Here is a 16,233-nt window from a genome sequence, read left to right as displayed (position 1 = left end):
GTTCCATTCCTCCTTTATTAGGCAAATAAGCACCTCTCTGTCTATTAAAAAGTAGCAAGAGAAATAGGAAGTTTCTTCCTAATAAACCTAACATAGATTAGATGCTAAAGTAAAAGTATCAGCTATCAAGATTTCTATAATGTCATCTCTTTTCCCTTTTAAATAAAGGCAAGGTTTGTGAGAATCTTGTTTTTGATTGCCAAGAGCATGACACCTTTTTGCTACAGTTTTTAAAATCAAATTGATGAATGAAAGTTGGATCTAGGCCTAATCATACTTAAGAATGATTAATTCAAGTAATATTGATTTCACTGGGCCTAATGATTAAATCTGGATCCCACACAATTAACCAATCATAATAATTACATCTGCACTGATTCTTTTTTTCCACCATGCTCTTTAAATGTTGCCTGAAAGTGGCTTATTTTTGCTACACTATATAATTAACAAAAATAATAATAAATAGTGGGATGTTAGGTTAATATTTATTTTGGAGATTGTATTCCATTGAAATGAATATTCTTTATGAGTATGGAGTTTTTTACCCAATGGATTATTTTAACCCAGGTGAAAGACTAATATTTATTTAAAACCTTTTGCTTATCGCTTCAGATTTTTTTAAAAAATATATTGATATTAAGTATGAGCAGGAACATATGAGATATATGGGAAGAGAAGTTCCTCCAAGCACTGTTATCCCAAGAAGTGAAAGACTTTAGAAATTGATACCAACACTTTGGGACATTGAATGAAGTTAATAAATAATTCTGTGATGTATATATATTATCAATTTCAATCTAATTTTACCCCAATATTTTGTCCAAAGTAAAGTTTCAGCAAGTAGATATATCTTCTCTACACATACTTAATATACCACAGACATACACACATACACACAGAGAGAAAGAGAGAACAAGATGATACATGACAAAGAGTTATCACAGCATGGGTTACTGTAGTGAGATCAATTCAGTCCCAAATTGAGCCGCCATTGTGACACTAGTTGAAATAATAATGGGTCTTGTGCTTCTCAGAAAGCCACTAGATCCTTTAAAGGGTGTTTACTCTGTTCCAAAGTAGATTCAGCATCACTCCTCTGGACAGTGAAAAGTACCATGTTTTATCTGGACTGAATGTCATTCTTACAAATTTGATGATTATTGAGTTAATCTGCAAAATTTTCCATTGAGTGGTGCTTCTTTCTATATTTAATACGTTTTCCCCAGTTTCATGGTATTCTGACATTCAAAAGACACATAGATAGTTTATTTCAATTGGAGTGATTTTTTTAAAAAATAATTCAAATACTTAGGGACTTTGTGGAAAGGAGGAAAGGAAAGCTGTTAAAAGGGTTCAGTTTTGAAAAAAATGAATAAATGTAATTTAACTTCTTGATTACTACTTTTAACAAAATGTAATATTGTTATATTGTGAGTGAAAATTTTTGCAGATTAATTACATTGGTTTGGGGAAGTATTTAGAAAATATTTATAGAAGCAAAGTATTCTGCTTATTTGAATGAAATTGGCTATTTCAAAAGAAATCTGTGGCACATGACAGACTAACTTAATATTCATGATTCACGTTTCAAGGCACTCTGCTGGTGCAAGTCACATTTGCATTACTGCTCCTCACATTCCCAGGACAGTTAGAGGGTTTGGCTTTATTAAGTATATCAGTATAAAGAGTTTCAGCAATGTCTTGTAAAAACCGTGATAAACTTTTAGAAGAATTGGTGAATTATATTTCTCTGGAAAGAAGATATTTTAAACAAAATTGTATACTTAGGTATGAAAGTAAATCATGGGAATTCAGTGACATGTAGAGTGAATGACTCAGTTCTAGGTTTTGTTTTGTTCTTTAATTTTGTTTCCATTTATTTACCAGATTATATGTAGTATATGGAATTCCCTTTTATAAAAATAACTAAAGCAACTACATTTAGCTCTTAATTCTTATAAATATTAGTAGAAAATCTAAGTGCAGCTAATCCTTGACTTAAAACCATAATTGGGACCAGAATTCCTGTTACTAAGTGATGTCATTAAGTTAGTCATCACATGACTGGGACTTATTTTATTACCATTTTACCATGGTTGTTAAGCACATCACATTAAGTGAATTATGCGGTTATTAAGCAAATCAACTTTCCTCAATTGACTTTGTTCATCAGGCAGCAGGAAAGGTTGCAATAGTGATCATATGATCGCAAGATGCTGCAATCATCATAAATGTGAGCCAGTTGCCAACTTCCCAAATTACGATCATGTGACCATGGGATGATATGACAATGTAACTGTGAGGATGGGTCATAAGTCACTGTTAAATGAACAGTTGTAAGTCGAGGACAAAGCATATTGCATTTAGTATAAAAGTGCAGTAAAAAAGAATAGAAAGAAATTCCAGTTTCCTCTGCAGCAAATATAAGTATAATTATATAATTATCTCTTATTCTTTGTTTACAAAAAAAAAATCAATTATTTCTATTCTCCGTTTTTTTCTAATCCTCAAAGCCGCAAGTCATAAGTGTTGTTGTTTTTTCTGTTTCATGCAAAAAGCTGTAAGAGGCTTTCAGTCAACCATAAATGTAAATATCTCTCAAATCAAAAAGATTAACTTAGCCATCTCTCAAGTTCCATGATCTTCACCAATGATTCCTTCATTGTGGGTGGTATTGAATCTTCCCACTTTTGAGCATGTAATAGTCTCACTGCAGTTGTCATATATAAAAACAAAGTTACACAACATTTTCTAATTGCCTGTCCATTAGTCTCAAAAACAGTCTCTTGTTTCAGTTATAATTTAAATTTTAAAATCTTCGGAATTAATGCATATATTTGTATCCATTTTTTAACTTTTTTACACATCCACCAAACACGATAAAAAATCCTTTCATGTTGTTCTTATTTGCAGCAAAGATTTGAAACATCCTTATAAGACAATTTATTTGGTGACAAAATACAAAGTATGGCTAATGATTATACCAGAATTTATATATATAAAACTCCTTTTCTGAACAATTAGTGAAAAAATGTATGATAATTTTTACAGATTTATTATGAAATCTTGGGAAAATGCCATATCGTTTTTATGTTTCCCTAATGTATTGATCATTTCTAGCATAGTTCAGTTCCACTGATCTAAATAAATAGATCAGTGGAACCATTCCAATCTCACCTTATTAGGACAAAATATACAAGCAGATTATTCAAAGGACCTTAAATTCTGGATCATTTACAGGTGTGCCTTTGGAGTTATGTAGCATTTTGAGAGATTCTCTGAGGGCCACAAAAGGGATGATGATGGTTTTTTTAATTATTGAATTACTCTGTGAGAGCTACAGAGTTGGACTGCAATTTCATCAGAATGGTGATTATACTCCGGAGTTCTATATGTTAATACATAAATCATAGTAATAGGGGTAGTTCATAATGAACCAGAAAGTCCCTCATATAGTCAAGATCCAAGCAATTTCAAGTTTGAAACATTTGAAATTATAATAACAGTATTGTGCATTGTGAAGTGAAAAGAACTGTGAGCCGTTGTAGAACTTCCAGTATTGGAGTGACATGAATACGATGCAGTAATAGTAAACATAGATAACACATTTCCTGCTAGTTCAGACTCTAGACACAAGGAATCCTATATAAATGGCATTGCAACATTCTAAATGTGTTACAGTAATGGCCAGAGCATAAGTGACTATTTCATATTGATTTAGGAAGAGCAAATAGTTACACACAAACTCAAGTTGTGGAAACAACTATTGAGTCCTGAAGATGGATGGTTAGTGTAGTTTCAAGGAACACCCTCCTAAGTGTGTAATGTAATCAGTTCCAAGGCCAATTGAATTCTTAAACCAGATGTCCTACCAGTATCACTTCAGTTTGGTCTAAAAACAATTTCAGCTGGCTTTTTCTTACCCAAGAATTTGAATCCAAGCAATATTCAAGATCATCATTTTTTGGAGTTTGGTGATATTAAGCAATAACCATTATTATTGATGATGCTTAATTGGAAAGAGTCAGATAATACTTTTGTACAGTTTCATATATTCAATATGGGCATGATAAAACCATATGAAAAGCTATAATCTGTAGTTAAAGACAAAACTTTCTGGGCATGACTCAATAGAACAAATTTGCAATTACTTCAGTAATATTGGAAAAGGGCGCACTAAAATAGCAATTATCTTTATTCAAATAATGGATGCTCTTTTAAATTAAAAATGCATTTAAATGTTCAAAGTACTGGGAGAAATTGAATTAAGTCTCTGAATGCACAAATAATAATCCATACTTTGTGACCTGCAAAGAAATGTAATTCTTTTAAGCTTCAATTTTACATCAGTTCAGTGCTTTATTACATAGCAACCTATATAAATGTCTCTCAACTTCTGATCTGCCAAGCCCAATGGAGTGGATTTATGCTTACTAGCCTTATGTTTTTGTAGTCCCAGAAAGATAACTGGTGAGGTAATTTAACTGGTGCTTAATGGTTTGCCTCTAGGTGGTAAGTGAAACATGTGGTTTCAAGATGTGCAATGTGGTCCTTTTTATTTCAGATGTTTTACTTTTGGAATCTTAACTCTTGTGCAGAAATACACTTAAAAAGTATTAAGCTAGTACAGGGGTGGGCAAACTTTTTGGCTCGGGGGCCGCATTGACTTTTAAAATTTGACAGACGGGCCGGGTCAGCACAAGATTTTTTGGGAATCGCCCCCCCCCACCCTTCCCCCCTCTTCTCCTCCTTCCCCTCCCCTCGGAGGCCCCCTGAGTCAGGAGTTGCTACCGCCGGCGCGGCCTTTGCAAAGTTTAAACCTGGAAGCCCCGGGAAAAAAAGGTGGATCGGCGGGGACTCACCTTCGGAGAGGTCGCACTCGAAGGTGATTTCGAACTCCCAGCCGAGGCCTTTGCAAATTTCTTTTCTTTCCTACCCCTAGATCGCTCCGCACTGTTTTGCAGCTTTGGGGGCCACGCAGCACAGGGCAATTACGCCACGCCCAGTGATTTTTTTTCAGGGGCGGGCCAGATTGGACAGACCTATGGCAGCGATTTTTTTTCAGGGGCGGGCCGCATTGGACAGACCTATGGCAGCGATTTTTTTTCAGGGGCGGGCCACATTGGACAGACCAACAGGCCGGATGTGGCCCGCGGGCCGTAATTTGCCCACCCCTGAGCTAGTAGTATCAGTTTCTGCTCTCTCTGTTTTGTAATGCTAATACAAACTCTAAGCCTGTTTGATTCTGAAACTTAGATTGTTTTCTGAATTTCATCATAAAGATAAATGATCTGGAATGATTTTGTAAATTTCTAAGATTGGAAAATTTTGGAATGTTTTTATGTTTAGCTAAGTCACAGAAAGCTATAACCCAGTTTCAGCCCCAAAACTAATTTGCAAGATGACTTTTCTCATTGCAACACAATAATTTGTCCTCATTTGACTTCTGGGTTGCATATTTTTGCACAACTATCTCAGAGTTTAGCAGCTTAATTGTACATGCTCTTTTTGTTTTTAATCTATATTTTAGTCAGCTTTAAGTAGTGGCATTTAACATTTTATGATTTTAATCTTAAAGCTACCCCCTAAGAATCAGACATGCCATATCATAAAATAACTATTAGTGATTAGTTTGTATCATATAAATCTAACTTGAGTTGATAATATGGTCCATTACCAGCAAACTGCACAGAGTATTTTTCATTTTACACTCTTCAGTTGCTTTTTACTGAAGTGTTGAAAATATGAAGCCTTTTCTTTTCTAAAATTGTATGCTGTCTGTCTGTTATTAGTGAGATAACAGCTCTTATAAATGTTTCAGTAAGCACTAAGTAGACAGTTATGTGCACTCTCATTCCACGCTTATTTGCTTACTGTAATAAACTGATAAAATATGTGTGGCTTGTCTCTGTATCTACAGGCACACAGATTTCCTTTAATTGTCTACTGAATTCATTGATTATTTTCCTCAAACATACGAAATTATATAGGTGATTTTCTAAACCATATGCCAGTGGGATTTGTTGTTGTTATCATACTGTAGCTAAATGCATGTTAAAGCATTAAGCCCTGTATTTCTGTTTTTTTTAACATTATAATTAAACCAGTCCTAAAAGAAACAGTTCCATCCTTTTTCTCAGTTGAAAATTATCCTGAGAACCATAATTCATGCTAAAGTACTATATAACTTAGATAATCAGAGAAGCAGGAAGCACTGCCAGACAAGCAAGAGCAATCAAATAAAAACAATATCCCAATATCCACATAGGATTGGTAGGACAAGCTGCTATATGCAATCAGCCACCGAATCACATTCTCCTATGATGACATAACCTAGTGTGCTAATGAAATGTCTGCAAAAAAAAAACCAAGCCCAGAGAACAATAAGTATACTTACTAGAATGTTAATATTTCTAGAATTACTTTCCATTATTTTCCCTTTGCAATATACCAAGTCTGCACACTGGGATGTTTTAGCTGCTTCATGAAAACTCATTTTTAATGTTTATTTTTCCACTGCGCTTATTCTTATTAGTATTTTTAATTTTTTTAACTGAAGTGTTTGATTTAATATAACCATTTCACTGCAATTGTAAATCACATTAGGCTTTGTACAAATAAGAAGCAGTCTACAAACACTAAATAAAATATTTAATTAGTAAAATAATAAATCCATTACTCTATGCTATCAGTGGTTATATTAATTTATTCGCTTTACAAATACTCCTCGACTGACAACCACAATTAAACCCAAAATTTCTGTTGCTAAGAAAGTCAGTAGTTAAGTGAGTTTTGCCCCATTTTACAACCTTTTTTGGTCACAGTTGTTAAGTTAACCACTACAGTTGTTAAGTGAATCTGGCTTCTCCATTGACATTGCTTGTTAGAAAGCACTAGGGAAGCCAGTTACTTTCTCTGACATTTATTTTCTCATTGTTTTATTTATTAATTAATCTAATTTATATAGCTGCCTACCTCACCAAAAGCACCTGTGTGGTGCAACACACATAACAAATAAAAAATCACATATAAAAACAATATAAAAGATATAAAAACACTTTGACAGCTGGATATTATAAAAACAGATACAAATCTTAGGCAAAGAGGGGATGAGGATAACCAGATCAGCAATGGAACCATCTCAGTATTTCCTGGGAACCCCCCCCCCCCCTGAATAACACAACCAGGTCTTGAAGGCCTTCCAGAATATCAAAAGTAATGGTTTTCCATTGTGATTTGAAAATGGCTTTGATAATGTTCTGCTTGTTACTAAAAATATCACAGAAACATTTCAACTGAGAATGGTATTCAGTCTGATGAAGTAAAACAGAATGTCATGAAACGCTAGTTGCACATAGAATATAATATTGGCTGATGGGGCCAAGCTATCTATGAAATTGTCTTTGTCCCTTTTCATCAACCCATTCCATCCAGTCAGGCAGAGAAGGTATGTTGCAGATCCCATCATTAAAGAATGTCCACTGGCATGGTGTAAGAAGAGAGTCTTCTCTGCTGTTGTTCCCACTCTGTTGAATATTTTCACTTCAGGGGTGAGGCAGACCTCCCGCCCCGCCCCCCACTGGCGTTCCAAAAAGTAGTTAAAACATGGTTCTGTGGCCTTGTTTGGGAAGTGCAGAGGAACATATAGCCATGGGGTTGGCTGATGCCCTGAGAGCCCTCCTTTTGCTTTTTAATTAATTTTAACAGTTTGCAATTATCTTTGCCTCCTTTTCAAAAAACTTTTTGGTATACTGTTCTTACATTCTAACATTTTATTACACCTCGGTCAGAGTCTGAAGGAGATAGGCAATTCAACATTGTGAAGAATGAATGAATTTTCATATTTGTTCACAATTGTTTAGTAGTCTATAATCACAGTTTTGTTTTTTATGTATAACAGGTCAGTGCACCCTTCTTTGTGCCAATGAAATCTCATGAACTCCTTCACCGAATGAGTGGAAAAGGATTAGCAGCCAATTATCACTTCTCAAGACAGCCATGCATTTATAGTGATCAGATGGTATCTGTACAGGTGATGCTAACTAACACCACAGACCAGAAGATAGAGAATATCCACTTAAGTGAAAAAAAGCTACCAGCTGGCATGAGAATGCACGTATTTAATTCAATAGGTAATTAAATTCTTATCTTGACACTTATCTAGTCATCACTGTGTAAATTTTAAAAAAATACTGATTTGGGTGTTTTTTTAAAAATCGGTGTATTTATCAACTTAGTTCATGATTCAATTAGCCTTTTAAATTTATTGAATGTTTTATGATGCAGGACATGATTATATTTACAATGCCATTGAAATGTTTTGTATCTGTGACCTGATTTATACGTTTTTCTAAACAGTTTCTTTTCTGAGCAGGCATGATTAAGATGTAAGCTTGCATTACATTTTTTAGAAAGTAATTTCATATAAAACAGCACATCACTGCAAGGTAAATAGCATAAGGTATCTGCGGGGGGCCTTATGCAAAATATGTACCATGACATCATGATGCAAATTTTGCCTTTTAGGTACTTGAACAGATATTACAAGATAAATATGAAAAGGTAGAGTTAGCCTTTAGTATCTGTTTTGTCATTTTAGAGTCCTCATTGTTGGGAACAGATAGATGCACTCTGGATTATACTCTCAAATGTAGTGGAGCCCTGCAGTTATAATAGAAGTTTTCCTGCTTCATCCCCTCCTCCCCACCCACTTTTGACATTTTAAAAATATAATTTCATTCAAAAGATATTCATGGAAGAAACTGGAGAAAGTATATTTAGAATATTTACTCATTTCTCCTGTCTCCTGGTGCTCTGAAACTACTTTGAAAAGTCACTGCTTGGCATATAGCTTTGGATGCTGCAGAGGGAATTGAGGATTTGCAAAAAAAAAAAAAAAAAAATCTTGTTTCTTACTGCTTTACTAGATAGTAATGGAAGAAATTCTTTTCTCTGAGGTATTTGAATGTTCTTTGACAAGTCAGGATCTAATCATATGAAGTTCTAAAAATACTGATCTTGGTGAAGAAAATGTACAAAAAAAACCCACAGAACTATAATCTAGTAATAGATTCAGAAAAAGTAACATTAATTTGTTAGTAAACCCAAAGATGCAGCTATCCAAAATTATCTATAGATAATGCAGACTAATCTTTTACTATGGTTACTTTTCAAATAAAGCAAACATTGAGAAAATAAAATCACAGAATTTATTCCTCAACGTAATTTGTTAATCATTTGGTTTGAGGTTTATTTTTAACAACGAAAAGCAGAAAGTGCCATTATTTCTTCTGCAAGTCTTTGATCTTTTTAAATAAGGTATTAAATACTATTTTTCTGTTTAAAAATGTTTTTAAAACCAATGGGACAATTTCCCCATATTTTCTATAATCTCCTTTTTCATATTTCATATTTCTATATTTCATTTTTAAATTAAGTAGATTAATTTCTTATGGTTATAAAAACATTAATGATATCCTAATAGTATCTCTATATATCATAGAGATACAGGCTTGCAAAATTATAAATGTATCTTGCTTTAACTTCTCAGGGTGTTGACAGATGGTTTATTCAAACTAATTTCCTTGATAAATAAACATTTTAAATCTCAAAGCTAAATCAGGCAAAAGTAAAATTAAGATAGCTTCTATACATTGACATTAGTTGAGTATTTGCTCATATTTCTTGCTGACAACTTACTTTAGCAGACACTCAGAGATATATAAATATAGATAAGGATTAAATATTGATAGGATGGTTTATCTGAAACTTATTCAGTGTTCACAACATTGTGTTTATTAGAATCCCTTGAACCTGGGAAATCTATTACCGTTCCAGTAGGAATTGACTTCTGTGATTCTACACAGGCTGCTAGTTTCCAGTTATGGTAAGTTATGCTAGAATGGCATTTCAAAAACAAATCGTTTATATGCAGTGCAAATGAATAACATTGATGTCCTATGCTACTGGAATGTTAACATAGTTGACTGAAACACTTTTAAAACAGAATTATCTTTAAGGTTGATCGGTTTATTCAATTTTGAGGTGCAAAAGTTCTTTCTGTCTTTAATTTTTTTTAAAATAGCATAGTCATATAATATTTTTTAATTTGATGATGATGTTTATTTGTATACTGCCTTTATTGCTTTTTATAAATAAATCAATGCATGAACATACCTAATACTCCTTCCTCTTCCTATTTTACCCACAACTATACCCTGTAAGGTAGGTTGGGCTCAGAAAGAGTGACTGGCCCAAAGCCACCCAGCTTGCCATCTTGCATAAGGCGAGACTAAAATATACAAATAACCTTTTCAGAGCCATTCTTTCAAGTGCAATCTATAATTTTTATGCAATAATCATTACTAAATGTACAGAAGATCAAGCCTCTCTGGAGAAGAATAAGAAGAGCCTCTACAGTGAGTTGCTAAGTTTCACAAAGCTTTATAATGTTCTAGATCAGGGGTATCAACCTCAAGGCCCGCGGACTGGTGCTTAGATCTGGCCCGCAGGGCTGCCCTGGAAACAACAAAGGACTGGCCCGCGGTGCCTCTGCCAGTGAAAATGGAGCTTGGCAGGGCCGCGGGCCCCCTGAAGCTCCATTTTTGTTGGCAGAGGGCTAGCAAAACAAACTAAAAGCAAAACAAAAGGAGAAATGTTTCCCCTTTTGCATTTGAGCATCCAAGAAGGGACAGGAAAAGAAAAGGGAAAGAGAAAAGAAAAAGATGGGAAGAGAGCAAGGAAGAAAAATAAGGAAAGAGGGGAAGGAAGGAGAAAGAATGAAGAGGGAAGGAAGAAGAAGAGAAGGAAGGAAGGAAATTATAGAGTGTGAGGGAGGATCTGAGGGAAATCCTGCCTTAACACTTGGCCACCACACGTGTCCTCGACACAAGTGATGTTGAGCTGGCCACGCCCATCCAAGCCATCCGAGGTCAAACACAAACCTGGCCCTCAATGAAATCGAGTTTGAACCACTGTTCTAGACAGTAAACAAACTAAGTTAACTCAGCTGGATACTTGGGGGAATTATTTCTTTAGAGCTTGTGAAAAAAAAACCTGCAATTACAGGTAGGACTGGACTTATGACCGCAATGGAGCTCATGAGTCATAATGGTTATAAATAAGGCCATCTACCGTGTTTCTCACAAAATAAGGCCAGGCCTTATTTTTTTTTTTTTTTTTTTTTGAGCCCTGAAAAACGGCTAGGACGTCTTTTCGGGGTGAATTAATTTCTCCCCCCACACGCACCAGCGCTGTCTCCAACAACAGCATCTGAGTCGCTCCCACTTTTCCCCGTCCCGTAACAACAGGAAAAAGATTTTGAGGTACCTGGGAGCACCGCATGCTGCGTTTTGGTTTAATCCGGCGGCTGGGTGGGCGTGAGAAGAGCCAAGCGAGCATCTCTGCTGCTGCTACCCTTGGTGCTCCAGCCTCGGGCTCTGCAAGTTTGCAAAAGTCCCGGTGCACAGCCCGTTCCTGCATTCCAAGCACCCAGGCTGAGCTGCAGCTGTCCCTCTCTCGCCAGCGCCGTCTCCAATAACAGCGGCAGCAGCGGTGGGAACCATGGAAGTTACGGAGGCGGCTCCCTCACCTGAGAAGCAGCTGGAACGCTTCCATGGTTCCTGCCACTGCTGCCGCTGTTGTTGGAGATGGCACTGGCAAGAGAGGGACATCTCGCCCTGGGCGCTTGGAATACAGGAATGGGCTGTGCACCGGGACTTTTGCAAACTTGCAGAGCCCAAGGCTGGAGCACCAAGGGTAGCAGCAGCAGAGACGCTCGCTCGGCTCTTCTCACGCCCACCCAGCTGCTCGGGATTAAACCAAAACGCAGTGTGCGACGCTCCCAGGTACCTCAAAAAAAATTTTTTTCCTGTTGTTACGGGGACGGGGGGAAAGCAGGAGAGACTCAGACGCTGTTGTTGGAGACGGCACTGGCGAGAGAGATGCCAGCACCGGTGGGAACCGTGGAAGCTATGGAGGCCTGAGAAGCGGCTGAAACGCTGCTGGACATCCATGCCGACACCGCCTGCCTGCTGACCCGGGTAAGGGAGCCCTCCGTGCTCCACCATGATTGGCTGTTAGGAGCAGCTGATGGTGAGGCATAGCTGCCCGCGGGGCACTCCTAATGGCAAGTTCCCCCCCGCCTTCCCCCCCCCCAATTTCACATGTTTTAAACTAGGCCTAAATTTGGGGGGATGGGCTTAATTTCATTTTATGCCTAGAAAACATGCTGAGTCTTCCTATGGGGGGGGGGGGGGCGTATTGTTGGAGAAACATGGTATGTGATTGACCCCAACTTTATGACTTTATTTGCAGCAGTTGTTAAGCAAAACCCCCAATACTGAAGCAAACCAATGGTTTACTGTGGGTTGTTTTTGTGGGAACCAAAAGCAAACGAGGATTTTCAGTAAAACTGTCATAAAATGTGATCATATAACTGCGAGACTCTACAAATGTCCATATATGTTGGGCTTTTGCCAAGTGGTGCCATGTAATTGGGGAATGGCTGTTGCAACTTTGGAACCAGGTCCTGTACCCTCAGAGAAGTCCATTGTAATTTTGAATGACTAAGCGACCTGTTGTAAATTGAGGGCTACCTGTGCAAGATCTTATGTATTACCTGAAAGTTGGAAATTGGAAAATGAAAGAATGTCTGGAATATTTTTGATAGAGGACAGCAAAGTAAATGTAGGCAAAGTTTAATTTCAGTATAAATGAAGTTGAAGTTGGAAGGGACCTTGGAAGTCTTTTAGTTTAACCCTGTATACCATTTCAGACAAGTGGTTGTCCAATCTCTTCTTAAAAGCTTCCAGTTTTGAAAGCACCAACAACTTCTGGAGCCATCATTCCACTGATTAATTGTTCTAATGGTAACTGTCAGGAAATTTCTCCTTAGTTCTAGGTTTCTTCTCTCCTTGGTTAGTTTCCATCCATTGCTGCTTCTCCTGCTTTCAAGTGTTTGGAGAATAGGTTGACTCCCTCTTTATGGCAACCCTTTAGATTTTGGAACACTGCTCATATTACCCCAGTCAGCGGTGGGGTTCAAAAATCCCAGCAACCGGTTCTCTATCCAGTTGCTGAATGGGCGTGGCCATAGTGGGCATGGCCTACCAGAACTTCCAGTTCGATCATTTTTCGCCTTTCCCAGAGTCTGGAGACTTCCCTAAGGCTTCTGGGAGGGTGAAAATGGTCTCCCCTGGGCTCCAGAGGGCCTCTGGAAGCCGGAAACAGGCCCATTTCCAGACTCCTGGAACTTCCAGTTCAGCCCAATTTTTGCCCTCCCAGAGCCTGCGGACCTTGCACTTACCTGTATTCAAAATGGGCTGCATGGAGACTCCTGGGGGGGGCAGGAGGGGAGGGGCCAGCCTGTCAGTTCAACTACTGGTTCTGCGACCAGATGTAAATTTAACATCCGGTTCTCTCAAATGGGTTAAACCGGCTGAATCCCAGCCCTGCTCCTAGTCCTTGTTTTCATTAACTAGACATACCCAGTTCCAGCAACCATTCTTTATATGTTTTAGCCTCCAGTCCCCTAATCATCTTTGTTGCTCTTCTTTCTACTTTTTCTAGAGTCTCAACATATTTTTTAGGTGGGGATGGGTTTTGTTTTTTGTTTTTTGTTTGTGGGTTTTGGGGGGTGTTTTTTTTTTTTTTTTTTTTTTTTTTTTTTTTTTTTTTTTTTTTTTTTTTTTTTTTTTTTTTTTGTTTTTTTTTTTTTTTTTTGTTTTTTTTTTTTTTTTTTTGGGGGGTTTTTTTTTTTTTTTTTTTTTTTTTTTTTTTTTTTTTTTTTTTTTTTTTTTTTTTTTTTTTTTTTTTTTTTTTTTTTTTTTTTTTTTTTTTTTTTTTTTTTTTTAAATAAGATATAGGGGAGAGGGGGAGGGAGGGTTGGGATAAAGGCAAACAAACACACAACTCAATTGTCAAGCTATTGCAAAGATAGCTTACCAAACTCTTCTTTTCCAATTTTTTATCTACCATTCACTTCAAATTTTCAAGAATCTCCATTTTCTTAGCATTGTTCTCAGACCAGATCAAGAATAACATTTATGTCATATCACATCATCATCACTTAATGACCATTCTTGAAGCTGGAAATGAGATGGACTTTGGATTTTATTGCTTATATTATTATTCCCTTTGAATGGACATCACTAGTTATTATCTTGAGACATCCTTGGTACATCACTCACATGATTTCCACTCAGGATCACATTCAACACATTAACCTACTTTGACACAACCACAGTTGATTATGACCTGCAGTTCCAGGTACCATTACTGCCCTTCCAACATGGATTCTAGTAAGATTACCTATCATTTCTTAGATAATACAAACACTTGCCTTCATGTTAACTGTGCTACTATAGCAGTTACAAATGCTGTTGAAATGAATGTGCAGTGCTTGCCTGCTCAGGTTTCAAGAAGTCCTTAGTGATAGTGTGTTTCTCTTTCAAAGATGGAAAGCTATGCACGTGATCATTGGTATTGCCTAATAGAAATCTCTTAAAGCAGGATTCAGTCTCTAAATCAAGTGACTTCCTGCAGATTGGAAGTTTGAGGCAATGGGCAAATGCTATTCATCTCCTTTTCCTTTAGAAATATGAAACATTGTACGGCCTGTACGGCCTGTCATTAGCATTAACTATTGCTTATTTTACTCATCTATTAGATGAGAAAAGATAAATTTAAATTTCCTAGCCCAAACCATAACTTGTCCAAACAACAGATAAAGCATGTGGTAAATTACAATTACAGCATTTTTCTAGGATAATTATTGCGAAGGAAGGAAGGAAGGAAGGAAGGAAGGAAGGAAGGAAGGAAGGTAGGTAGGTGTCAGCGTTCTAGCAAACCTCCATGAATGAATGAGTGAATGAATGAATGACTATATCTGTTCTTCAAGTCTTAGGAAACATAACCCAGTGTAAAATGATTTGCTCTTTGTTGATATTTAGTGTGAAAATGGGTGGTCAGTTTTATGTTATCATTTATTTATCCTCTCTTTTAGTCTTTCCATAGCCCTAATGATCTTTACCAATGTGTTGCCGTTGGCTATGTCAGAAATCCATATATGCATGTATTGGGATAATTTGCTGCTTCTGGCACCATGTAGATGACAGTTGTTCTGCAACTTTGAGATCACTCTCTCCCATCTTACATTCCCAAAAGGTCTTCATCAACTTGGCAAGTTGGTACCTTGCTTGATCTCTTCTGCCTTTTCAGAAAAGACTGTCCTGATTTTATCTCTGAAGGGCTTTCCTCCCAGCCAGCCAGCTGTCACCTTATTTTTCTTAGTTAATCAATCCAGATTCAGTGTCATTCTTCTACTGTGATAAGCCAGCAATTATTGGTGCCAGCTTACTCAGAACTTTGGCAGAATTTTCCAGATATTCAACTTAAATGGCTTGACTAGACTTTTTAGTTACCTGGCTAGTTTTGTACCTAAGGTAGGACTAGTCACAGTGCCTTAACCACTACATCAGATTGGTTCTCTTTAAGGGACATAGGAGAAATTTAAAGTGCTTTAGACAAAAGAACAGTTGAGTCACTGATAACTGTAAACCTTGCTAATATTAACAAAAGAATGGCCTAGGCTATGACAGTTTTATTTTAGATAGATGTTATTTTCCTACACCTGAAATTGTTTTACCAAGATCCAGGAATCAACAGTGCAAATGGGAAGAATTGAAGGGGGGCCATCTCTGCAATCTTAGTTTGGAAAGGTAATCTTTTAATATTTTTATTTTCTATAACTACCAGAACTGCTATACAGGGGAAGTTATTGAAGATATTTATTTATTTATTAAACTGATATGCTACCCATCTCACTAACAAGCAATTCTGGTTGGCTTACAAACATAAAAACAGAGGTACTAACATTAAAGCATTAAATATAAAATAAACCAAAATTAAATATGTTTAAAACCAGGATACTAAAGGATGGGAGGTGGGATGTTCTTCTTAGTCCACTAACAACCTCCAACATGGAACACCCACATTGGGTCCCCAGGCCCATTGGCTGACCCAGGTTTAAAGCTCTTATGAAAGGCCAAGATGGTAGAGGCAGATCTCACCTCGAGGGCCATGATATTCCAGAGCGCGGGAGCCATGACAAAAAAAGATCTATTGGAGTGAGACAGTTCCTCCGGTAAATTGTTGAAGGCATTTTTTTTCCAAACCAGGATCCTTTTTTCAACTAGACATGCCTGTCAGACTTCATTTAGTGCATAAAGGTAT

General features: G+C 36.9%; 1 protein-coding gene across 3 annotated transcripts in view; it reads left to right on the top strand.

Annotated features, from left to right (window-relative positions):
* AP3B1 (adaptor related protein complex 3 subunit beta 1) overlaps nucleotides 1–16,233 on the top strand; it is a 158,682-nt gene that overhangs the window by 107,354 nt on the left and 35,095 nt on the right. For all 3 annotated transcript variants that reach the window (XM_026670594.2, XM_026670593.2, XM_087958307.1), the window contains exons 23-24: nucleotides 7,901–8,132; nucleotides 9,802–9,886. In XM_026670594.2, the coding sequence (XP_026526379.1) occupies nucleotides 7,901–8,132; nucleotides 9,802–9,886 (317 nt within the window). The remainder of the gene's footprint in view (nucleotides 1–7,900; nucleotides 8,133–9,801; nucleotides 9,887–16,233) is intronic.

The sequence above is a fragment of the Notechis scutatus genome, chromosome 2 (genome assembly GCF_049901735.1).
Source record: "Notechis scutatus isolate UNSWTSFEM ecotype Mainland chromosome 2, rNotScu1.2, whole genome shotgun sequence".
NCBI lineage: Eukaryota > Metazoa > Chordata > Lepidosauria > Squamata > Elapidae > Notechis > Notechis scutatus.
This window is presented reverse-complemented; position numbering and strand designations above follow the sequence as displayed.